The sequence below is a fragment of the Alligator sinensis genome, unplaced genomic scaffold (genome assembly GCF_000455745.1).
Source record: "Alligator sinensis unplaced genomic scaffold, ASM45574v1 scaffold343_1, whole genome shotgun sequence".
In the NCBI taxonomy this organism is placed as follows: domain Eukaryota; kingdom Metazoa; phylum Chordata; order Crocodylia; family Alligatoridae; genus Alligator; species Alligator sinensis.
Genome location: NW_005841947.1, coordinates 1,191,020 through 1,217,163, shown reverse-complemented (window position 1 = coordinate 1,217,163; position 26,144 = coordinate 1,191,020). Strand labels below are relative to the sequence as shown.

The 26,144-nt window shown below is 41.9% G+C and overlaps 1 protein-coding gene across 38 annotated transcripts in view; it reads left to right on the top strand.

Moving 5' to 3' along the window:
* The window catches only part of ZBTB20 (zinc finger and BTB domain containing 20), a 621,054-nt gene that overhangs the window by 581,274 nt on the left and 13,636 nt on the right, over positions 1–26,144 (top strand). For 35 of the 38 annotated variants that reach the window (XM_025199647.1, XM_025199650.1, XM_025199644.1 and 32 more), the window contains 3 exons: positions 900–1,087; positions 10,979–11,039; positions 12,871–12,993. In XM_025199647.1, the coding sequence (XP_025055432.1) occupies positions 12,963–12,993 (31 nt within the window). In that variant the 5' untranslated portion in view covers positions 900–1,087; positions 10,979–11,039; positions 12,871–12,962. Of the gene's footprint in view, positions 1–899; positions 1,088–1,684; positions 2,014–10,978; positions 11,040–12,870; positions 12,994–26,144 lie in introns of those variants that run through there. The other 3 variants (XR_003093196.1, XM_025199654.1, XM_025199655.1) reach the window with 3 other exon arrangements.

The window sequence follows — 26,144 nt, the reverse complement described above, 5'->3', positions numbered from 1 at the left end:
TAGTGAACATGGGGGTGGCATTCGTTTGGGCTTAAAGAACAGAGCTAGGCCTCAGGGGAGCAGGCTCTTCTCCTTTCTCCAGCAGAGATTCACACTGCAACTATGGGAAAGTCTGTGCATCAGCCTTCCCACCTATAAAATGAGGAGGGTAATGCTTACCCATGTGTAGTGTTTCGAGGCTTACTTCTCAGTGTTTCGAGGCTTACTTCTCAATGTTGGTGGAGCACTTTATGGTCCTGGATGAAAGCTGTTATAGAAATACAATGTAGTATCTTTAGTGATTAAGGGCTCTGTTGGTTCATGGAAGGTACAGGAAGCCAGCCTGCAGTCAGCATCATTGGTGATTTCAGGCTTAAAATCTAGTCAAATGACTGGGTACAGTTAACCCTTGTATATCTACATTGCCCTAGTGGCAGTACTCTTATCTTATTCCCATGTACTCTTCCTCACAATGTAAGGCTTTGCTTTCCCTGCCTCTTGAACTAGGCCATGCTTATTTGTTTTCCAGACCAATTTATTACGGCTCTGTATAGCTGTCTGCTCAGAATGATACAGCCGTGGTTAATATTTGTCACATGGAGCTTGGACTGTCTAAACCACTGGGATTGGTTATATTTATGTCATTTATAGGGGCAGAATGGGGAGTTTCTTACTTGGTCTATATGCTGTAATGTGGTCTCAGGGCCATTGCATCAGAGTATAAACAGGGAGTCGCTTGTTTCCCAACAAGAGGCATGGAGGAGAGTCCTCTTTTGCTCCCTCCTCTGGGGGTAGGGGTTAGTGGGGGGAAGAGATGAGGTGGGGTTTTTTTTAAAGCAAGTTATCTTTAACAGATTCTAAAAATGCCTTTTCCCAACTATGCCGTCAGCTTCTTCAAAGGTCTCTTTGTTTGTTTTCAGGAAGAAACCCAAGACAGCTGAAAACCAGAAGGCGTCTGAGGAGAATGAGATTACTCAGACGGGTGCATGCAGAGCCAAGCCGGGCCTTCCCTGCCTGAACCTTGAAGCTGCTCTGCCTCTGAGCCCAGCCCTCATCCACTCATCACATTCACCAACCAACCTGCACGCACACACAGGGTCATCTGATTGTGAGTACACTGATGTACCGGGGGGGTTGCCGCGAGTTGTAGACACACTCTTCTGTGCTGGATACCAGCTTTTATATTTGTTTCCATAATGTCACACCAACAAGGCCTCCTCCATATATGCCTCCTTCCCCCTCATTCCCCCTTTTTTCTGTTTTTGATTTGCATAGGGTCATAATAATCCAGTTTGAGAAAGCTAAAAGAGCAGTGTGGGTCAGATTGTAGTGCTAATCCTAATTTTTGTGAAGCAATGCATGCAGTCCCTCTCCCCTGAGGCCACAAGCTCTCTCTGCACCTAGTTAGTGCTGGGGTTCCTGCCCTCCAAGTCATCATGCTGATCTTCACCCCAGTGAGTCTTCTGCCTGTGATCCTCACCCCAGCCTAGGTGGCACTTAGGGAATGCAGGTTCCTAGCTGAACCTAGGATTCGATAGGACTGCAGACAAGGCAAGAAGGTGGTGTTCTGGAAAGCAGAGTGGGCTGGACCTGTTGGGGGTACAGAAAACTTTGAGGAACCAACACAGTTATATTGACATTTTTTCAGGGTCTTTAGGGTTAGTTGAAGCAGGTTGTTTGGCTTTCTTCTTTTCCATTTCATCAGATTGTGGGGAGCAGAGCAACGGGGTGAGAAAAGAAATTGGAAGTTGAAACTGGATTGTGAAAAGTGAGATCTTCAAAACATTGAATTGTTACAGTGACTCCTATCAAGAACCTTTTGAGCAGAGCTACATGGGATGAGTCCATCCCTCACATTCATCAGTTTTTAGGGGATCTAGTTTGCTTCTTCTGAAATGGTTTGAAGAGGCTGAAAATTTTGCTGGGGAGGGGGCAGAAAGAAAGATGAAAAATGAGCCCAAGTATTTCAAGATCTCAGAAGCCAACCAGACTTTGTAGGGGCCAATTATAATAAAATCAGGGCATGACAATAAAAAAATCAGATTAAAAATGTATATCATTTTCTTTTTTTTTATTTAAAAGCCCTGCCTCAGGGTGACACTTAGAAGCAGCTGGGTTATTGGGATCATTGCTATCAAAATCATTTTAGCTGCAATTCCTTCTTGCCAGCTTCTGACTTCACTCATTATGTGCCTCTTCTTGAGATCTTGATTCTAGTGGGACTGATAAGATAATATTGGGAGGCTTTCCTAAACCTGGTCCAGTGAGCTAAGAAAGAAAGAGAGGTGTAAGGCACTGGGAAGGGAGGTAGCCAGGAAGGCAGTGAGGCACTGGGAAGACAAGAATCCAGGAAGATTCCCTTCAAATTGAAATACCCAATCTCTGGGCAGGACCAGGAATTCAGATTTGGATGTTTTTAATGTTTTCTCGAAGTCAAAAGCTGGTAAAAAGGATTAAAAATGAGCAAGGCAAGAACAACAAAAGAAAGAAAGAAAGAATCCTTATTTTTAAACAAAGAATCTATTTATCCTATTCACGAAGATGAAAGACTTCATTAGCAAATGGGAATGGAAACCTCACACTGATATTTTTTGACAGATGGAAAACCATGAAAGCAGCCTTAGCACTGAGGCCAGCAGGGGCTGAATGGCTCATTCAGCCACCTGAACTACCTTTGGAGGTGGTCAAGGGCAGAGGTGAGGCCCATTGACAGTGGGTAGTGTGTGAACGAGATATGCCGTGTTGCTGTTCACACTGCACCTGTTTTATAGACAAGAAGGGGATTTAAGTTTCCAAGGTAGTCAATATGAAGGTCAACAGCACTAAATTCACTACCACAGCATTAAATGAAAGCCCTTAAAATCTGGATCAGTCCCCTCTTTCACACCAAATTTGTTCTTCAGCAAGATGTGACTTAACTGTCCTGATCCACCTTGCCTGTGCCGGACACTGTTGCAATCCACCCAGGAGATTTAGGTCATGTCTGTACTGCCTCCCTACAAAGGCTAGGACCTTCCGCTGAGAGGCAAATCCCTACTCACTCATGCTTCACACACACCCAAGGCTGGCAGCCCTGGAGTCATCAGGGTGATGGTATAGACAGAACCTCAGTGACCTCAGTGTCATTTGGTGTCCTGTGACGTTTTCTGGAAGTTTAGTGTAACTCTCTAACTTGCAGGACTGAACTAGTGGGCCTGATCCAATGATTACTGACATCAGTGGAAAAAATTGTACTGGCTTCAGTGGACCTTACTCAAGATATATATGTTCAGAGCACCCTACAAATAGTTAATCCTCCTCACACTTATTTAGGAGAAATGAAACATTTTTGCAGCTGCAAAAAATAAGGTGAAGAGGTAACAATACTTGCTTGAGACCCCAGAGAATGGGTGGCAAAATTAGGAATAGTATTCAGGAGTACTTTCCTGCTGGAATCTCTGTTAGCATAACATCTTAGACCTCAGTAGAATAAAATCAACCAAGAATTTGACCTACTGATTTTTACCTGGCACATAATTTAAGACTGCTGGGTGTGATAAAAAAACAAACACATCAGTACTTATATGGTGATGGTTCTGCCACTGACAACCTAGGAGTATGAACATTATCCTTCTTTACCCAGGCTTTACAAGAGGTTCACTGCTGACATCACAATAGGCTTGTGATGTTATTTGTCAAGTACTGTAGAGGAAAATGAAAAGGAACTGCATTTTTAATTATAAAATAAAATAATGTGTAAATTACATGCAAAATTAATATGGCAGGTAGCAGATGACCTACAGCAGAAAGTGATGGACTAGTACTCAGAAGACCTGGGTTCTTTTCCAGTGTCTGCAACTCTGCAGCTGACAACTATGGACAAGTTGTGTTGCCTTGCCTGTAAAATCGATGATAATTTAAGCTGAGCAAACCTCTTTCCAGGCAAGAAACGTGTAGTTGTTGTAGGACCAACACTATTTGCAACTTTCAACAACCAAAAAAAAAAAGCAGAAACATTTAACTGTTTAGTCTTGATATGTTCCAAGGAAAAATGTTTCAACTGAAACAATGTTTTCTTTTTAAAATTATTCAATATTATACATATATAGATATAATTTTCTACATGCATACATACACACATAAAGCATCAGTTGAAACATATTGTTTAGAAAATGTCAAGACAAATTACACATGCATATATATATTTATGTATACACCCACACAAACACATATATACTAGATATAAACTAGATTAGTTTTAAAAAGAAAATATTTCATCTCGTATCTCTCATAAAATATATGTATGTCAGATAGCCAGAGTATAAAAAGCAGTGTGTAAGAGCTAGATGATGTGATCATCATCCTCACCACCATCATCTTTGTATGTTATACCTGTCTATCACATTATATTCTCTTATTGGTCCCTGACACATTACACTTAGTGTGCAATTAACTGGTTAATTTAGGTCAATTTAGATGTACTACACATGCAAAGTAATTACTGCACAATAAAAATGGCCAACCAAGCACAAAAATGGCCAACCATCTACAAAGATGTTGCTTAAAAATTGTAGAACATTTTTATAGCTGGTTTCTTTCAAGCTTTAATTTGAAGGTGTGGTGTGTCATACATAAGGTGATAGCATTTAGCCACATCTTCTAGCACACCAGAATAGACTGTTCCCTGCCCCCTCTCTGCAAGGTGGCTTTCATGGTGTCTGTGACTCGCACTGAACTCTGCTGCTTCAGGGTGTCTCAGCAGAAAGTATCACAACTCACCACCTCTCCTTTGAACTAGACTTGAAAGCTGCTTCTTTAAGGTGATGTTAGCACCTCTTCCCGGTAGAAGAGCGTGAGACAGGAAACATAACATGCTGTACTTACATCATTATAATTTGAGAGTGGGAGGGACTTTACTTGGAAAGCTACCAGTGGGGACAAGATGCAGATTAAAGCACCTCTTAAAGTATTCTGGGAGAGTTTGAGCCCCATTGTTCCTGCCTCCTGCCCACTCTTTACACAGGTCTCCCCTGCTCTACATAAGGATTAAAGGAGTAGTTCCTTCACCAAGGGGGAGCTTAGAATTCACTTCTTATTACAGCATTGCTGAAGGTGGGAGGGGGACTGACAACTCTTTCCAGCAGCATGCCAGCTTCTACTGCCAGCAAGTGTTGGCAGAGCAAGATCCCAGGGCACTTTTTTCCCCTCTGGATAAGTTGCCTTGTGAATGCGAAGCAGGTCACATAGCTTGACAGTTTCTACCAAGCAACATTATCTGTTGCTTGATGGAAATAAAGTTTGCCAGGGGCCATAGTGGAAGACCTGTTTGCAGTGCAGGTATGTAAGGGCCAAGGTATAAATTAAGGATATTTTGCTTCATACCATCTCATGCTTGCCCCATATCTCCTTACACAATAGAAATGAAAACTGCTAGAAATGTGCAGAAACGTTCTTCGTTTAGGGATAGGAGACTTGGAGTCAATCTGTTCTTCCAACTCTTTTTAAACTCCACAAAACTCCCATTTAATTGGGCCACATCCTCTCTAAAGTTACTGAGATTCACCAGGCACAGTCTCTGTCAAAACAGAAAAACATTGGCACAGCTTTAGGACTGGTTGACTTAAGGGATTAGTAATAGTTTCCAAGAGCCATTTGAATCCTGCCTAGGTTAGTAATGACTGAAGAATGTTACTATCAGGAAGCTGGTTGTCTTCTCTTTGGAAAAGAGAAGACCTCAAAGTGACCAAATGGAAATGAATAAAATGAAGGCCCCTGTTCAAAATTACTCATTTAGGGCAAACCTCCCATTGGTAGTCGGTGGAACTTTAACCTGAACAAGGATAGTAAAGCTTGTTCCTGAGAAAAAGACTAAGAAAAGCTTATTCAAACTGATAAAGAGTTCAAACAGTCATGAAACAATCTAAAAATATTGCTAAGCTATGATTAAAAGGGACATTTTGGCAGAACTATTTAATGCAGAGACTAATAAATATCGAACAAGTTAAAGTGAAAGGTGTTTGAAGCCTTAGAAAAATCTACCAGGAGCCTGATACAGCAGATTATAAAAGTCCTCATTTATTTTACATATATTTAAATAAAAGCTTGTTTTTACAAAAAATCATGGAGAGGGGAAGGATTTCAAATCTACACTGACCATTTTTCCAAGTGCAGTCATTTGTATTTGCCAAAAACTGTGCCACTCCTGTATGGCAATAAATATTTACAAAGTTACTTTCCTCATTACTATTTGGGTGTTCTTTATGGGTTCTTGCAGGCATTAAAAAAAAAAAAATCCCCGGCTCTTTACTTTAAACTCAGTGCGTTCCCGCACCAAGTCCTGTGCATGCCCAAAAGAAACAGTGTGTTACTTCAACCCAGATGTAAAGATCAGGCACTTTAGAGGGGCTTTTCTGGTGCTTTTATCTAATAGCGAATTAAATCAGCTTTAGCTAAAAGTGCCAAAAAGCCCTGTTGAAGCACCTAATCTTTACAAACACTGAAGATCCAGGTTGAAGTAATGTGCTGCTTCTTCCGGTAAAGCACATTTTTTTAAATGTTCGTGAGCATCCTTTATGACTCGGCTCAAAATAAATTTGTTAAATATAGACAGTAAATACCCCTTGACAGTCAGCTGCACCTCAGCTTTAACACATCAGCAGTTCTTTGCCCATCGAGAGTGCTGAAGGAAGGAGCTAGCAAAAAATTTTTGGGCACAGAGGTGTATTATACATTGCTTTCTAAAGGCCTCACCCTGTAAGATGGTGAGTGCCTCCACTCCTGAGTGATGCTGCACTCTATCACCCCAGTGAAGTCACAGCAGATTCTTTCCTTTAAGGATAAAATCCTAAATATTGTGATTCTTGGGCTTAGACATATTTCCACAAGAATGAGTACCTGAGGCAGAACCCTACAGCCTCTGACCATCATCATCTTCTTCCTTGGGATAGGTTGGCTTAAAATAGTACAGATAAATGCCTTTGGAATAGCCAGTGAAATGGAGAGGTCTTTTCAGAAGTACCTGGAACATGGTCCATGTAATAATCAGCACCTGGGGTCCACTTGGAATTATGCCTGACACATCGCCAACTGCTTGGCTGTACCATGTGGATGCTGCTACATACACAAAAGCAAGGCAGTTTTGGGGTGGAAACTGCACGCCCAAGGCAATAGCCTTCAGTGAAAATATGGCCCCATTTGTTCAAGAAAGGTTACAAGCAGGTAAATGAGGTGTTGTTGAAAATGGCAGTTAAAACTTCCTATAAATTTTCCTGATCATCCAACAGGATGGTTAGATAAGACTGGTAGCAACCCAGTCTTAAAGTCCTTCCTTTACTTTCCCCACAGGCAAAACTCCCATTGACTTTGTTGAGATTGTAGAATGAATAAGAACTGCAGGACTTGGCCCCCTATAAATAGGTTGGGCTTTAGAGACCACATAATGCAGGAGCTGTTTGGAAGTCATCTGTAACTGTATAGACCTGTGTTTTGGGAGTGCCAAAAGATAAGAATGTTTTGGCAGAAAAATTCACAAATGCTCAAAGATACAATCAAACAAAAACTTCATTCAGACTCTGATGTATGTATCTTAGCAGATGTGTCCAAACTCAAAGAAATCCCACGGGAACAGTGCAACTGAATCTCTTTGTGTCTATTGATAGTTAAAAGAGTTATTCTTAGACACTGTAGGACAAAGATGGTCCATCTGTGAAGGAATGTGTTCCAGACAGGGGAAAGACAACATTTTAGCAAAGAATCTGTAGGACTGAGTGATAGTTTGGATGATTATTGGAAAAACTGGTAGAGAAGTGGTTGTGATTTTCAGAGGATACAGAACCCATAAAATGGGGGCTGGCCTGAAATAGAATCCAACACTGAGTATAATCAGGAAAATAAAATAAACACAATAAAAAGGAACATTTGTTTGGTAAAGGAGAGAGAGAGGGACAGAGAGAGAGTAATAGGGCCTAAATATATGTATTAACTAGGTTCAAACAGGTAACTTAAATATTGAATAGAATGCTATTTAGTGATGAGCCCAGTGAGCCTAAATATTGTATCTACTCAGATCCAACTTGGGGCTTGACAGCTTTGACAAATAAGACAGGAACACTGAGCCAGAGGCAATTTTTGTTTTCCTCTTCTTGAAACTTGGCTTTTTTATTTTTGATCACTAGTTTAATTTTAAGATCTTCAGGGCCTTAAAGGAGGAAAGGAAAGAGGGTGTCATGTACCTTGCAGGTTTCCTGTATTCCACAGACAACTGAGGAAGGCAAATGAGGACTTTCATTTTCTTGAGCAGTCAATACAGGTCGTCTTTGTGACTTAGTGGGGCTGCTTTTGGCTTAAAGTGACTTCTGTGGCACTTCCAAGCTAAAAATTAGTGGGACTTTGTCATTTATTTATTTTTGTCTTAATTTTCAAAGGAGATATTGTGGTAGGATGAAAATGGATTTGTAGCCTCCTACTGTCAGCTCTCTGCAGCCTGAGCCTTCATTGCTGGCCTAGGTTGAAGTAACGCACTGCTGCTTCCAGTAAAGTGCACTGGGCTTTTTTTTAACATCTGCAAGCAGTTTTTATGTCTCAGATCAAAATAAATTTGTTAAATATAGACAGTAAATATAGGCAGCACATAGGTGTGCCACTGCTAGTTGTCCCTGGGGAAATGCCCCTGCATATTTGCTCTGGCATGCAGCAAATTGCCCTGGGTGGGGTAGGGATGCTGATCCCAGCAGCTTTACCTGGGCCCTGGAGGCCTCCCAGGGCTGCAGCAATGGTGATCCAGGTGTGCGGACCCTGGCCGGCAAGCAGTTGGAGTGTGGGTCTGGCCGGCCAGGCTCTGGTTTCAGGCAGTGCACGCTGCTGCCACATGTACTGCGCTGCTTTTTTTTTGTGCATGTTTTTTAGATACCAGGATTTCCTGGTATCTAATTTTGCCTCTGTGCTGCAAATATGCAGCATGGAGAACCTATTCACGTGTGCCAGGTACATTTTGTGGTGCCTCAAAAACTTTTGAGGTGCCGCAAAGCTCATGTTCCCACTTGTGGGGATGCAGCCGAGGAGTATCTGGAAAAAGTCCTATTGACTTTAGTTGCAGAGATAGGTAGCATGTTCACAGTGAATGTTATCTCATCTATATTTCTTTTACCCCATATAAGAAACGGTATTTCAGTTACACATCTAATGAGAACATTTTCAAAAGCACATATGTGGCTTAGGCACTTAAGTTTCATGGACATTTAAGTCACTGACACTTCGGTCCATAAGTCACATAGATGTTTTTTAAATTGTTCTTGGTGATTTTAATTGCTTATTCCTTTGCTTAGTGACCTTAATGTTAATTTGGCACAGTGTTGTCAGCTGCCATGACGTCTGGAGTTTTTATTAAGTCCCAATGTGTGGAATCAAGAGATTGCATAAGAAACTCAGCTTTCATTTCCAAAGATCAAGAAAACTTCTAGTCTGCATGACTGGGGAGGAAAGCTTGAAAATATGTATTTATTGTATCTTATATGTTCAAAAACCAGAAAGCAACTAAGCAATGTTACAAATTTATTATTATGCACATTTGATAGTGTTATTTATATTTTTATATCATGATTTTTAAGCTGTTCTCATGATTTCTGATTGTTTGGGGCTTTATGAATCATAATATAATCCCTTAAATATGTTTTAAGTACCCCCTGGCATTTTTTAGATATTTTCCTGATTCCAAATTCACTGGTCTCTCTCATTCTCAAGTCACCCATTAGGAGCATTAGTGTCTACACACAGCCTTATACTTAAAATTGCGGGTCTGCCTATAATCCCTCCATTACATAATTGCATTAGCCCCTGAGTTACCTCGTTCATAGTTTTTGATGACTACCATCCAGTTCAGAGAATTTATTACCGTTTAATTCCTTAAGAATTTCTACCACCTCCTTTCTGATAATATTTTCCTGGACAGGGCCTTCATACCTTAAGATAGTTTTCCTTTCTCCATCACTCTTCAGGCTGAAAACTAAAGCAAAGAAATCACTTAGACTGTGCAGTTTCTATAACCTCTTTGATTACCTTACTGCTTTTACGCACTGTTGGTCTAGCAAACCCACTGAGTCTGCTGCTTGTCTATTTAATATATCTATCCATATAATCTTAGGTATTCCTTAGGCCTCAGCCATGGCCCTGTGAGCTTCCTTTTTCTAACATACTTAAATTATTTCTTATAACAGTACTTTACTTTATAGCTTTAGCTGTTTTTCTTTAAATTTCCTCCTCACACTTTAATCTCCATTTTACATCTTGCCAGCTACAGTTTATGCTCTGTTCTATTAGCGTCACTTGGGCAAGATTTCCATGTTTGGAAGGATACATTTTCAGCCTTAATAAACTCTTTTACCCTGTTATTTAACCATCCTAGTGTTATTCCGCTTCCCTTTTTTGTAGTCGCTGTTGTCCTGGGATATGAATATTGATTCTAATAAAGTATTGTTAAGGCCACCTCCCTGCTGATTCTATGGATTTTAATTTCTTATCTTTTCCTTTCAGGCTCTTTCTAACTAACTTCCTCCTTTTTATTTATTTTTTTTAATAATCCTCTTTCTTAAAGTTGTATGTCAGAGCTACCTCATGATATGATTCCCTGTAAGGGTGCCGAACTTAATAGTATCATGGTCATTTCTGTTTGATGTCTTACCCGACATGTATTTGCTCAGCGGCCCACTGGGTCTTACTCAGGTATGAAGGCTCAGCAAAAGTAGCTCTTTCCCAGGATGCTCTAGACGAGCTGCTTCATGCAGCAATTGCTTAAGGTGGGATTCCCAGGCTTTAGTAGGGGGAGACAGTTGTGGAACTAATTATGCTCCCTTCCTGCCATGTGTTGTTAAGGGTTTGTACATCTGCTAAGTCCTTTCTGACCAGTCCTTTGCTCTCCCTTGGGAAACATTGATTTAAGGAATGAAGGGCTGATTGCTCCAAACCATGTCTCATTATGAAGCTCAACCAGTTTTAGTAACAAAGTGTACCATTATTTGTCTTTCAGTAGCTTTTGTCGTTTTCCTGGCCTCTCATTATTATGAACTTTCTTCATTTGGACTTCCAAGGTTAGTTTCTTTTCAGTCCTCCTGCTTTTCCTTTAGTAACTAGCCTTATGGTTACTACATGTTGTGTTCCGATTTAGTAAGCAGGCCAGGGCTGGGAGAGTATAGGGATGGGGAGAGGGAGAAAGGTGGCATAATTGTAATGATGGTTCAGACAAAGGAAAGAGAAAGAGCTCTCTTCATCCAAACCATGGTGGTAGCTAAGCTGCTAGACATGCTAAAACAGAGAATTGAGATCTTGGTCAGTACAACCCATTCATGTTTATAAAGCTTGTTGTGATCCTCTGATAGAATGACTTGAGAAGAGTATTGTATTTAGTGTGGGAACAATATACTTTGAACTATTATGGAGGGGAAGAAAAGAAGTGTGTGACTCAAGGTGGCTACCAAAACTTCTCAGTTACCTGCTGTTTCTATCAGGAGCACTACATTCTACAAGTGTGCTATGCAGTGCTTCAACCCAACTGTTTATGCTAGATATGGGTTGAGTAGGAATCCAAATATTACTATTTGCAGAAGCATCACCAACATGCGTTTTGGACTGCCTCTGCATTTAGGTCTTCTATGGGTGTTTGCATTGTTTCATGGAGCCATTTGTGAGGTCAAAATAAAATGACATATAAATGCATTACATTTTCCATCATTCAGAAACCAAAATGTCTAAATCTTTAATTAATTCATCACTGCCCATAGCTCCTTGAAGCATTAAAGGAGCCTACAAGTGTAAAAGCAAATACCAAAACCCACGCATATCCTTAGTTTGTACATGGAGCTTTGTTGTGTCAAACATTGAAAAGATCTCTGCCTTCCTGGGATACACAGTATATTCTGGATTGGTATGTGACATGTGGTTAAATGCTTCTCCTTGAAAGCTCGCAAGAGAGAAGTAGTATAAATTAAGAGTAATCTCACAACAGCTATTTTTGAGTTCTTAACCAGTGGAGACGTAAGCGTAGCAATATTGTACATCTATTAGAAATCTTGAAAGGCTCTTTATAACGAGATGATAGGAGCGCTAACATATAATTTATTGATGTTACCCAGATAGAGACAGACACAAAGTAGCAATTTTTGTGTGAAAAGGAGCGCAATGAAGGAAATAAAAACAAAGAGGGTGAGTTCTCCCCACAGATTCCTGGATACTCATGCAGCCATATTGACTCTGATACGAGTATTTTGCGTTGTGATACCAGTGAGTCTTCCTAAGGAGGTTAGAGCCGGCATTGGACATAAAAGGCATGTCTACACGTGAATTTAAGCGTGCATAAATTTAATGTGCATTAATTGAATGTGTATTAAGCAGGTTTATGTAGGCATCCACACATGCAGGCATTAAAGGGCGTTAACTCTGTGTGTGTGGACTGACTTGGGACTAAAGTTAGTCCCAAGTCAGTCCACACACACAATGTTAATGTGTTTTAATTCATCTACACATGCATGAATGCACTTTAACTATTTGCACCTGAATTTGATATCTGCATTTGTAGGTATCAAATTTAGGCATAAATAGCCTAAATTCACTACTTTTTATGTGCGTTAAGGGCGTGCACATGTAGACATGCACCCTTAATGTGCATTCACTTAGGCTAATGCACATTAAAACGTCACATGCAGACGCACCCAAATAAGAGGAAAACCTAGGCATATATGAAGGGCTGCTGTTGACTAAATAATGGTCAGGATATGATTGAGGCATGAATGAGACCTGTTGTTCACTGTACTTGTATCACCTCTTAGCACTTGTCAATGTGTTTATATTGAAATTACAGAACTTCTTTTGTATGTTTTTGAAATATTTTATTAGAATATTAAAAATTGCAATGTGTACTTGTAGTAGTGTTAAGATGACGTTGTTGCCATGATGGTCCAGGAGATATGCAAGAAGCCAGAATTCCTGTGGGTCATATGTTTCATTGAACCAACTGCATGATTGGGATAGACCAAGGCAAGCTTTCAGGTATCACAGTACCCTTTCTCAGTACCTTTCCTCAGAATATGTACTTATGCCACAGGGCTGCCTAATAATATCCTCACTCCTAACAAGAGTCTACAACTGTTTTTACTATTTAAGGTTCTTGTCCCATAAATTTCTCATTCCTGTCCCACCCACCCCTTCAAAAAAAGAAAAGAATAGGTGATTTTATAAGCACACCTTTTGAGGGTGGCTGCAAATATTTAGCTGTGGGCCAAAATTGCTTCATCATCTTCAGAAACAAAACCATGTCTTCTACTGAGCATTTGCCACTTACAGTCTAGGACCATATATCATGGTGGTAAGCAGCTTCTGAACAGCCACAGTGGGACTGAGGGATGCACAGAACTGCTTTTCCTTGCTGGGCTGTGCAGGAACCATTAGCAATAGGTGCCTGTGATCGCTTGAGAAAGCACATCCTCTCTAGTGCTCATTCCAGGAGGGTGAAGAATGGTGGGCACTTTCCTCCTTCCTCCCCCAAAAGACTCCAGGTAAAAAAGCCACAAGCCAAACCTTGATGGCTATCTCTCATGACATTCCTGGACAGGAGCATTCATCACAGCATACAGTCTTCCTACTTAACAATTACCTATTTGTTAACACATAAAAGAGACAAGTGGAAAGAATAACCAGACACGAACAAGAATTTTCCCATGGTCCTGGACTGGATTGAGATGTTAGGTTAGGAGAGAAGCTCAAGTCCCTTTCCCAGTCCTGGACAAGGCTTTTGTATCTGCATCTCCACTCCATGTTTTCCCCATCAGCCACTTCTTCTGTAACCTTCCACTGCCTGTCAGAAATCTCTTGCTCTCAAAGGTGTGCTGTTCTGTGGATTTCATCCCTGCCTAAAAAAACATCCGGTCCTGTCTGCCCCCTCTGTTACCAGCTCTCCCTGTGGAGGATTCTGGTTTGAATAGAACCTTCCAAACAGGTAATTCTCTTAAGAGGTTTTAATCTATATTTTCCTTTAAACCAAAGCCCACAGACATTCAGACTTACCTGCTTAACCACACTCAGACTGATAACATTTTCCTCCCATTTCTCCCTGCCTGTGGAAAACCAAGAAATTGAGACCAAATCCAAAAGTGCTTAGGAGATGGGCATCAGATGTCCAGGGGTGTATTTCCATCCAAGCAGTGCTTCCGTTGAAAGCAGGTATCGATCCCTTTGATCCCTTCAACCAAGAGCAGAAAGAACACCAAGAAAAGTCCCTACTTGGCTCTCTTATGGTACTTGGTTTTGGATACACTTTTTGGCTGTGGTCCAAAGTCTATTGAAAGCCTATTGAAAACATTTCTTAGGAACTTTGATAAACTTTCATCAAGACCTTATAGAAAAAAGGTAAATCCCAAGGGAAGTTTATATTTCCCTGGAATCTTATGTGTCAGAAACAGAACTCCCAGTGCCTTCCTGGACATACTTGGCCCCATCTTATCTGTTCAGCCATTGTTAGGCTATCATTCCAAAAGTGCAGCAATCCCTCTGAGTAATAGTGATTGGCTCTGTAAAGGAAAATATTAGCAAGAGAAACACCCATTTTTAAAGAGTCAAACAGCCTGAAACTAACCACAGTAGATGAAAGAAACTTGGACCAAACTTGAACTGAATGCAAGCAGATCTAATCCCTCATGCCTGTGTTTTTGGGAACAAGTGAACGTAGTTGAAGCAGTTTTCACTTTTGCCATTAAAATGTGCCACTATGAAAACTGTGGTAGTAGCAGCTTGATTTCTCGCATTAGGAAATGATGCCATCGTGTGGCCATTGTATTTGTCTCTTTCTAATTTTCTGAGGGCAATTTTCTTATAAACATTTTTCTTTTAATCTTTCTTTAACATACTTTGGGAGCCAGATCCTCAGCTACAGTTAAACTGGCACCATTCCAGTGAACTCAGTGAAGCTATTCTGCTTTTTCCCCAGCTGAGGATTGGACCCTGGGGTCTTTGATGATTTATATTGAACTCTTACCAGACTCCTTGCTGTTTTCTATCTAGCTTTCCTTCAGTCTTGGAGGTACAAATAAGCATGCAAAATGCCCAGGATTGAGCATGTCTCTGCATGTCATGTTTCAACTGGAGATGGGGAGGGAGGGTGATAAAATGCAAAACAAATTGCATCTGTTTGTCAAACATGGAAATCATGTACAGGACAAACACTCTCCCTTAGTTGTGCAGCTCCCTATGAGTATGTCAGGCTTTACCCAAAGCAGTAGCAGCACAGATGCACCCTGAAAATTCTCCTCTGAATTTCAGTGAACTGTTACAAATGAAAGTCCCTAAGTCCCCACTAAGCAGGATACTGAGCTACATGGACTTCCTATCAATCTGCTGTCTTGCATCTAAAATACGTTCCTAAAATACCAAAGTCCACATATCTAAAGAGAAAGTGGAAAAGCTAAATCCTCTTTCTTATAACAGAAATAAACCTTTTAACCTAAAAATATCTGAACATGTCATGGTACATTTAAGCCTTTGGTCACCAAGGTGCAGAAAATGGGAGCTGCAACTTAATTAGTGTTTTACAGACTTAAGTAGGGTGTAGCATCAAGAGATGTGTGGAGGAATGTGGGCACTTACAGATGTACAAGCAGAAGGTTTCATTTCTGCTGGCCTGGAAAAGAAACATCTAAAGGAATCAGTGGAGCTAATACTTGGTCCTTGGAACTCCAAAGCAACTTGCAAAGATTAGTTTCGAACTTGTGCCCCCACCCCTCTTCCCCCAGGACAGGGGCAATAGAATTATGCCCATTCTGTACATGTGGAAACTGAGTCACAAGTGAGTAGGCTATACCCAGGACTACCTCACAGAACAGGAGAAGATCAGAAGAACAGGAGAGGCAGAATCCTCTTCACATCCTGCAGGTGGACACTGGCCAATACCTCAATAGCTGCTCCTATAGCTCATGGGCTAAAATAGAAGGTGCTGTCCCCAGCACTAGGGATTTGTAACTGCTGGCAGTAGGACATTCAGATTCTGCACACTGAACCATTTTACTTGAGGAACGCCTGTCTTTAGCTTTTGCTTAGGTGTAAAATGGGTTCTTCATCACTGGACAAGTAGTAAAACTTACCTGTGCATGTCAGTTTGCTCAAGGAAGGGGTCCACTGGTTTGGAGAAAAGTCTTATTTCATAAAATACAAGTAAAAGCTTTTAAACAAAGCTGTCAGGGGAAAGGTGGAACAACAGGGGTCAGTGCAGTTGTTGCATGTTATCTAGGGAGAATCTCTAAAAGTCTTGATCTTTAAGAATGATAAGGAGGTGAGGCTATCTTTGCCCCTTTCAGATAGTTGTAGTTTTGGGACTGGGAAATCTCTGAAATGTGGTGGCTTTCATCATGTAGTAATACTTTCTTGCATACAGTGTGTAATTGCCACATTAGTGGCCATTATGCTTGTAAAAATACAGTACTTCCTGTTAGCTGTAGACTGCTACATATTTTGATTCTAGCAACAATCTGGTAGGGTTAGGGCAACTCGTGTAGTGTCATCTGGTGTTTGTTTTGGATAGATATTGTAGAAAGAGATACTGATTTTCAAGATGTTCGAGCAGATGATTAGGTGAAAACTCCAGCAAACCTTTAAAGCAACAGAAAGCAAGGGGCACGCCTGGTCAGATCTCCTGCAGAGGATACAAATGTTCCTCCCTGTTCCTGAAGCTCCCTACCAGTTTTTTCCTACACAGCCTTCTTTCAAGGAGGTCATATATCCATGAGGATCGACTTGACACAGCCCTGGCAGACCTCTCTCCTGAGCTCATTCAGAACACTGGTAAACTCAGCCATCTCCAGGATCTCCCAGAATACAAATCATTTCCTTGAGTGACAGGAAATTCTCCCACTATCTTTGGCTCAATAAGTAGTGCCCTAGTATATTTCTAGTTATGTATATAAAAGCATTGGATATCCTGCAGTATTTACTCTAGTTTTATTTTAGTGTAACTTAGTTGAAGTCAGTGGAAGGTAAAATGGGAGAAAATACAGCCTATCTGCTCTATGGAGAGGAAGGATGGCTCTCTGTGGTTATAATATATGCCTGGAACCAGAAAACCTCAGTTGCGATCTCTGTTCTATCATGGATATCCTGTATAACCTTGGGCAAACCACTTAGGTCCAGATCCTGTTCTATTTACTAGATGGCACCTTACTTGAGTCCTGAAAGAACATTAATACACAGACTCTTATGATCTGCCATTACTGTAACCTTAAGACTAAGTCAAAGAAAGCAAAGCAGAATGGGAATAACAACACATCCCCCCACTTCTTAGGTTTGTTACAAGGATAAAAACATTACAAATTCTGAAGCATGCAGGTACTATAGTCATAGGACCCAAAGACAGATAAGAAAGGCTAAGCGGATGGATGGATGGATGGATGGATGGATGGTAAATCCTGGCAAAACTAAGAACAGTTTTGAAAAGGGAAAAGTTTTACCCTGGAACTGGTCTTTATCTCACAGAGTTGTACTTTTTCAATCAGTGCCAAGAGGATAACTTACAAACATTTTGCTGAAATATTATTTGGGGGGGAGGAATGTTGTCATTTACTTCAGTTCTAAATCATTTCTTTCACAAATTTCAAAATATTTAGAAAGTGACCTGGCTCCTCCTCAACACTTGGGACTACCAGAGTGTTCACATGATTTGATACAAATGCTGAACTTTGGCTGAACTGAAGTAAAATATATGCAAATATTGTGGTTTTCACTCAAAAATATATCTCCTTTTCAGTCAAAAATATGTTTTTATTAAACCCATAGAATTTCTGTTTTGGGGGAATGGTAAAAAAGACAAAATTACCAATTGCACTGTATTAACAGGAGTGGTGTGTATTAGACTCAGCAACAATGATTCTCCTCTACCTCTACCCCTTACTGTTGTGACTTTCAGCCAAAATACTGTGTCCACTTTTGAGCCCCACAGTTTAAGAAATATTAGGTAGATTTAGGTTCAGTAGATTTAGTAACAAGAATGATAAGAAAGCATGACCTGTGAGGAGAAGCTGAAAAAAATTGGATTTCTTTTCTTTAAGAGACTGAGAGGAACATAATAAGTGTCTCCCAAAATATAAAAGGTTGCTATAGGAATGACAATGATCAATTGTCCTCCGTGTCCACTGAGAGGGTAGGACAAAAAGTCATCAGCATAATTTGTATCATGGGAGATATAGGTTAGAGATTAAGAAAAGCTTTCTAACTCTAAAGATGGTGAAGCTCTGGGAAAAGCTCCCGAGGGAAATGGAGAAGTTCCCCTTTCTGGAGGTTTTTAAGACCAGTTTAGAAAACCAGCTGTTAGGGATGATCAGTGAAGGGGATGGGTTCTGGGCTCTGAGGGACCCTTCTAGCCTAGACACCAACTCCATGGGTGCTCTAGGGCTCAGGCATTTTACTGAAAAACCCCGACACTTTACTTAAAGAAGCAGCGCATTACTTCAACCTAGCTCTGCAGTGTCTGTCAAGGTGTGGAGATTTAGCAGGGCTTTTTGGCACTTTTAGCTAACACTGATTTAATCAGCTGTTAGATAAAAGTGCCAAAAAGTCCCACTAAAATGTCCAGTCTTTACAGGTTCTGCAGAGCCATGTTAAAATAACATGCTGCCTTTTCTGGCCATGCATGGGGCTTGGCGCTGCAGTGTGCCTAGTCAGAAGTCAAGTGCCAGTTTGTTTTTTAACCTGCCAGCACCCACTGGCAAAAAATGAAGTCAGCTCTTATGCTTCTAACCTTATATCTCTATGATTAGAGAAATGAGCTTTTACCCATGAAAGCTTATGCATCTCTAATTAGTCCATAAGGTGCATCCCTCCCCTGCCTTTTGCTTGACTTCAGACTAACATGGCTAAGTGCCTCTCTCTGTTTATGATTAGAGAAGTACTGTGTGTAATCTGCAAAGATAAGAAGGTAGCTATGGCTATAGAAGCGGTTCTGCAGTTGTCCCTCTGTAAGCCAGAACTCAGGATTGCTGGACTCCCACAGTGGTCAAAAGACTGAAGTTCTAGACCCGGTCCTTAAATGTCAGATGGCAGATTCTGGTTGCAGGGAACAACAATGGGCAAAGAAAAGGTGGTTATTCTGGGCTTCAGCCATGCTGCAGCAACAGAAGGTGACTACACCTCCTAAGGCCTAGAGGAGCTGGTATCTGGGCCACTCACCCACAAGGACTCTGGAATCCTAACTCTGTCTCCTGCCCTAGCCACCAGATTACACTCCATTCTGAGTAGAAAGTTGGTGTTTGAACATTGTGAACATGAATGTGTCACGGTCCCATAGGGCATTTTTTTGCCTTTGACCTTTGCATAGTCTTTCATTGTGTGTTGCTTTCTTAGCACTAGGCCCAGAGGTTCCAGTTTTTTAAGGCGAGTCCTGTGACTAATAGCCAAAAGACTGTAGCTCTGGCTTTAGCACCTCTTGTTTCTTGCTGTAGTACTTCCACTAGGTCCCATTAAGTTTGGTCACTTCAGGGAAGTACCACATAGAGGGTAAGGCAACCGTATGTCTTTGCAGTGACATAGAACAGCTTTTTTGAAACAAGACAGCTTTTGTAAGTCAATGGGAGTGCAGTATTTTAGTGTCTTTGGTTGAAAATGGAAAAGCTAAGCTTACACACATGTTCACACTGACAACAAATCCTACCTGCCTAGTCTTAAAATATCCACGATTCTCTCTTTCCTATTACACTGGGAAAAGAGTTCTTATTACTGCCTGTTGACCCTTCACTTCTTTGTTTCAAACTCTACTCATACTGTTTCTACATGCTTTGTTACATCTGACTGCCAGTCATTAGTCTTGTATTGTATATCCTAGGTAACTCCATTTGTAGGTTGACACTACTTGATAGTTCATTTGTAACAACCCAGACATAACTACGTGACCAGTGCTCATCTGTTATTCTTCCAACACAGGAAAGAAATTTCAGACTTAATAGGTTACAGCACAAAAGTGAACAGGGAAACTGAGTCACACATTTTTCCCATAAAAATAATACAACAATTTTCCACATTCTCCACAGAGAAGTAAAAAAAAAAAAAATTGCATAGGCACAGCAATTTATCCAGTGTGACATTTCTAGAAAAGTACTGACTTGCAGAAAGCTTTTTCTGGAGCCTCTTTATGGCTTCAGTGGAATTTGAAGACATTTGTGTTGTACTGAGCACCCCTCTAAATCAACCAGTATCTTTTTGAACCAGTATCTTCAAAAACGAGGAGTCCCAGGTTATGTCTCGATCACAGTGGTAGTGTAGTCAGTCACTCCATGGAGGCTATAATCCCTGCCCACCCACTCCACCCACATTCACCCCAAAGATGAGGCAGTGAGGGCACTCTCAGGGGTGCTGTTGGTACCCCCTGAAGATCAAGGTTTCCTACAGGCGGAGGGGTAGCCACACGAGGTGCCACCAGGATATCCATTTCCATTTACAGAGTCAACATGCATGGAACAGGAGTTGATGAGTGGGGCTTATTACATCAGGATGAAGCTACATGTTATACTTATTCTAAGGACACTTAAAATGCAAACCTCTGCACATTAAAGCTTGTTAACTCATTCTCAGTGCCCTCTGCATGTCTCAACATTGCGCCATTTCAGAGGAGTGTTAACTCAGGGCTGTGCTACCTAGCTTATGTTAGGGTAATTTCAGCCTGCTCCATGAAGATAAAAGGAGCAATTTGCAGTCCTCTAGCATCCTAGGATGCACCACTCCCAGCCTTCCCCCCCACTCCCATCCTAGAGCAGGGATAGAGCCCAGCTGTCCTGGCTCCAAGCCACGCTCCTGCCCTAGTGCAGGCAAAAAAATAGTATTAACGCTTAGCATGTGACTGCTCAAAGAACGTTCTCATTTTAACACCACTTAACAGTCCCACTGATTTAGTATGTTTTTAGTGTGGCATGTAACTTCACCCTCAGAAGCATGAACTGAATTCTCTGCCTCCACAGTGTAAACATCCCCCACATCAGAAGGCCGGGGCTGGAGTCCATAATTGCCTCTTCTGAGAGCCACAGTGAAGAAGATGTGCCCCACAAGGATAGAGGGCTTTGTGCAATCTTGGAACCTTCTCCGTTTGGGATTAGGTCAGCCCTACAATTCTACTCCTCGTGTTGGGGTGGGAATGAGAATCCCTGTCCAGGTCCAAGATCAAAATTCAGACTGGAGGCTTGGACCTGGGCATTTGGAATAGGTCATGGTCTTTAACCGGGTCTAGTTTGCACTATATAAATATCAGATGCACAAGTGTTCAATCACTTCTCCCTTTGTTTCTGGGGAAAATTCAGGCAAAAACTGAATCCAGCAGAGAAAAACTTTCAAGGATGTAAGATTATTTTACATTTTGTCCTTTAGGTGAGAAAATAAGACAGGGCTCTTCTCTTCCACTCAATTGGTTATCCTCACTAGAGATCCCATAGGGTGATTTAAAAAAAAGAGTCTGAGAGAAAGCTGGTCTCTGGCTGCTATTCCTTCTTTGACTCAGAAAGGATTTGAGGTACCAGGCAGTGTACCGAGCTACTACTGTGTTACTTTGGCTTCTGTGACTACCTAGTCACTGCACATTTCGTAGTGTTCAGTCATTACTTTGAAATAAGCTTTGAGATGCTATGATTTTGGAGCACACTATGGAAAATCCATTTCTGTGATACCCTTCAGTTAGCCTGAAAGGATCAGGCATTTACTTTGCAAATGAGGACACCTAGTGGCCATAAGAAGGAAACTTAGTAAAACACTAATTTGTGGTCTTACAGTCTTCAGCACCACTTCTCAATAGCTGACCTGTTATTGAATGTTTGAAGGGATCATTGTCTGCATTCAAGTTAAGCTGTATTAGTCATTAGCCAATAGCACCAAGTTCTTCAATTCCAATACGATGTTTCTTTGCACACATAAAGCCACATTTAAAATTGCTCTGCAGTTCAGCATCTTCTCATTTCCTTCCATGTTTCATACTGCTGCCTGCTCTTTTCTTCAGCTGTTGCTTTCCCCTTCACTACTATACCCCTGTGTCTCTCATTTGTTATTCTCATGCTAAAATCCTGCTTCTTTTTGGACACCCACAGCGAAAGGCCAGCAGGACGGCATGGACTGGGATTCAGGAAAGTGCTAAACTAAGAACTCAGTCATCTATTACAAGAACGAAAGTCCTCCCCTTTCCCATCCATGTTTTGCTCCTTCATACCCGTCTAGGATGAATTCCATGCATACTTCTGTGAATAGCCTGACAGTGTAATCAGTGTATTTGCATATTGAAGCATTTTTCAGACGTGCACAGTAAAACATTTCACCTTCATGCCATGCCAGCTCCATATTGCATCCCAGGAGGACTGTAAATGTGCATGATCTGTACAAAGTTGTCTTTTTTTCTTTTTCTGAATGGGCCAAATGCCTATTCATTGCCCATCTGGGTAAGAATGGCTTTTGAATTTTCACACCCTTTCTTTCCTATATGGTTTCTGAATATCCCTCCAATCAGAACTAGCTTTCACAGAAAGAGGACAAAACCCTCCTACAGTAGTTTCTCAGAATGAGTCCATTGGGATCTCTGTACTGACATTTGCCAGGCAAAAAAGGAGTGCTTAACAAAGGCTGCTTGAATTACATAGAAAGGTTTCCCACTGTCTTAACTTTAGAAGAGTGGCAGGCCTGGGAAGAGATGGAGACAGCAGTCTTTTCCCCTGTGCCAGGCACTCTATGAAGTGACAAGTCGGTGAGTGTGTGCCTCTATTAAAGCATAGTTTCCCTCCACTTAACTAGGATGGCACAGAATTGATACACTTTCTTGCTTTCCCATGTAGTATGCATCCTTCTATGTATTTCTTGGGAGCTGTGAAACATTTGCTTTAGAGTCAGGCCTGCACTGCGGTGTCCTTGGGTTTTTGACTGGGTACATTGTAGAGGGAAGGGAAATCCCCAAAAGTTGAGTCTGAACTCGGATTTCTTCATATGGCGGGAGGTGCTGCATGGAGATGGGATTTGATTCAGGTCTATGCCTGTAGCCAGTGCATCTGTAGAGATAGTGTTACTGTTTGTTGTTTTTTTGTAGGGCTAGATTTTATTAATCATTTTGTTCAGCAGTGGGGCAAGTCATTTGATTTCAGGCTTCTGGGATGTCTTTTCCCTGGCTTGCTATGGCTATATCTATTGTTCAGCAGACAAACCAAGAGAGAATATCTTCATGGTTTTCCCAAGGTTTCCCCAGGATATCTTGGTTGTCTTTTGAAATTGAAGTTATTCGTATTCATGCAGAGGCATTCATACATACAGATACTTCACTGGCAGGTCTTCTCACTCGCACTCATTTAGGCTGAGATACTGGTGATGTGTGTAATTCTTTTGATGTGTGTTCTGTAGAGCTATTCAGAAATTATTCAGCAAAATGGCTTCTCACTGAAAAATGTTGCTTTGTCAAAACTGAACATTTTATTGTGGGTACCTATGTATCCGTTTGGGTAGAAAGGGTTTGTCGCATTCAGAGAAAGACAAAGACAGAATCCTGCCTTAGAATAACCAGTAGTTTGATGGGAGGGCAATGCCCTGGGATGTAGAAGTTGTCCTGTTCAAATCCAACTGATTCAAATCAGGGACTTCAACCTGAAACTCCCACATTCCAGGTGAATGCTCAGACCATCTGGTTTTTATAGGGAGTCAGCCTCTCTCTCCTCTTGGATCTCATTCACTTTCCATAAACAATTAAATGTTTATTAGAGCCAGGACTTGAGCATAAGTCCCCCACATCCCTAAATGTATGGTTATTTATGTACACAAAGTGAAAACTGCAAAAAGTGTGACAGAGAAACAGATCTGGTAGGTTGGTAGAGAAAACACTTCCCTGAGATGTGGGAGAAACAGGTTCAAGACCTTGTTCCAGTGAAGGTATTGTTACTTGTAGAAAGTGGAACAACTCCATCAGAAGACACTGAGAGAAGCCCACTCTGGAAAAGCTTGTTGCCTTATGGTTCAAATGCTCTCTGGGATATGGGAAACTCAGATTCACATTCAAGAATCTATTCTGCTTGGGTTTCCCACACCCCACACAATTGCTGAATGACAGTATTAGCTATGTAGGCGAGCAGGGGGGAGGGGGTGAAATGTTCTCCTTCTGGATTTTGTGGGGGTCTCACTTTCATCCAGTGCAGAATGGGGGGGCAGGGATAAATTTAAAAATGTTCGGCAAAAAGAAAAAAGGCATTTTCTGCCCCCTTCTACTGTCCCTTAGCTTAAATTGGTGTTCTCCAAATGGTGGAGAGAAAGGAGACAGCTGAAAAATGTGTAAAGAGATATTTCTTAGGGTGATATGTTTTATATCTCAGGGTGATATCTTTAATATCTTTTATTTTTCTGCATAGTTGGGAGAGAGTTAGGGCTTTGTTACATATTATGCTGTGAGCTGCTCAAATGTTGGTCAGTGTTATTGCTAGCTTAAGTTTGGAACAGTCACATGTTCAGGCTAGCAGGGCCTGGAGGATTGAAAGGTAAGACTCCCCCACTCCCATTCTGGGCTTCCCCTGTGCCCTCTGCCCTCCAGGGTCCCACTCCTGCTCCCCGCCCCCGCTTATTTGTGGATGCTTGTGTGGTCTGCCCAGGGGTGGAGACAGGTAAGGGTTAACCTCCTTGCCCAACCCCCACCACCACCTCTGCCAGGTGCTGTTCTTCTCCAAGCTGAGCCCAGCCCAGAGAGCAGCAGTGGTGGCAGTAGGTGGCTGGGTGGGCAGGTTAATCCCTTCCACGACAGACAGCTCAGGAAGCCACAAATAAGCAACCCGGGTTGAGGGGGGAAGGGCAGTGAGTGGTGATCTGGAGAGGATGGATTGAGGGGGGGAGAGGGGGCAGTGGGCCCAATACAGGGAGGGGGGGGGGGAGGCAGCATGTGGGGTTTTAGTGCAACATGAACTGGGTAACATGGATCAGAGATAATCCTGTCCTGGACTGGCATAACTTTGAGCCACCTCAAGCATGCTTAAAACTAGTTTCAGATGTCAGTGTGTGGACAGTCCAGGTGTTAAAGTGTTTCAGGTGCCACCCAGAATTACTGTGTAACAAGGCCCTTAGATAAGCTTTTGAATTCAAGATATTCTCCTTCTGGTTGGAGGAGTAAAAGCTAGCATTGCATAGTCAAAAACATGGGAGGGGCACAGAAATTCCCAGGGGCAACAGACAAACAGTTAGCAGAAAAAAAGAAGCTGATTACGGGGAGATCACAGCCTATCGATAGGGAGGTAGGGCATTATCATCTTTCACATGTGGAAAGAATACAAGAATCAGGTAGGCTATAATTTTATAGTAAGTCACTGAACAGAGGTATTGCCAAAGAAAGGGTTTGTTGTACCAGTTATAACCAAAATTCATTGCTCTCTGCCTGCTCATTGCCTTGTGTGAAATGCCTACAGTGACACTCAGACCAGTTCCTATAAGGCAGATCCCTCAGATCCAGCACTGACTGGTCCCTTGTTGGCTGTTTCAGTAGAGAATTGAAAGACTGAATGGGGTATGGGTACAGAACCCTCCCATCTCTTTAGGGAAGGATGGGAGGAAGAATGGGGAAACTTGTAGGCTGCTTGTACACATGATGAGGGTTTAGTTCTCCCTAAATTGAAATGGTGGGTTTTTAATTGGTGGGTTTTTAATTGTGACAATTAAAAGCCCACAATTTAGGGACTTCCGACGAAACAGTGATGGCCCACCGTCAGCTCACCCGCTGTCATGGCCAGGCTCCACCAGAAAAAAGAAGAAAGCAATGAGGGCCCCGATCCTTTTTTCCCCCACCCCCTGGAGTCTGCCCACCTATCCCATGGCCAGGGGCAAGCTGCCAGCAGGCCCTGAGCTGTGGGAGTCCCAGTCCTTCCCTCTGCAGTGCCCCATGGGCAGCAACTGCCCACTAGCACCCCACCCAGGTTGTCTAAGGGGGGCACTATCACCGTGGAGGGAAGGACCCAGCCCCTGCCCCCCAGCTCAGAGGCTGCATGACCCAGTGGCAGCTCACACAGGCAAGCTCTGCTGAGAAAAAAAAAGAAAAAGCAGCAAGGAGTCTGATCCTTTTTTCTTTTCTTTTTTTTGTCCCCTCTCAGAGCATGCCTGTGTCTCCCGTGGCCAGGGAGCAAGTTGCTGGCAGGCCAAGCAGCCCCTGAGCTGTAGCGGGGCCCACTGCTTCCCTCTGCGGTGAG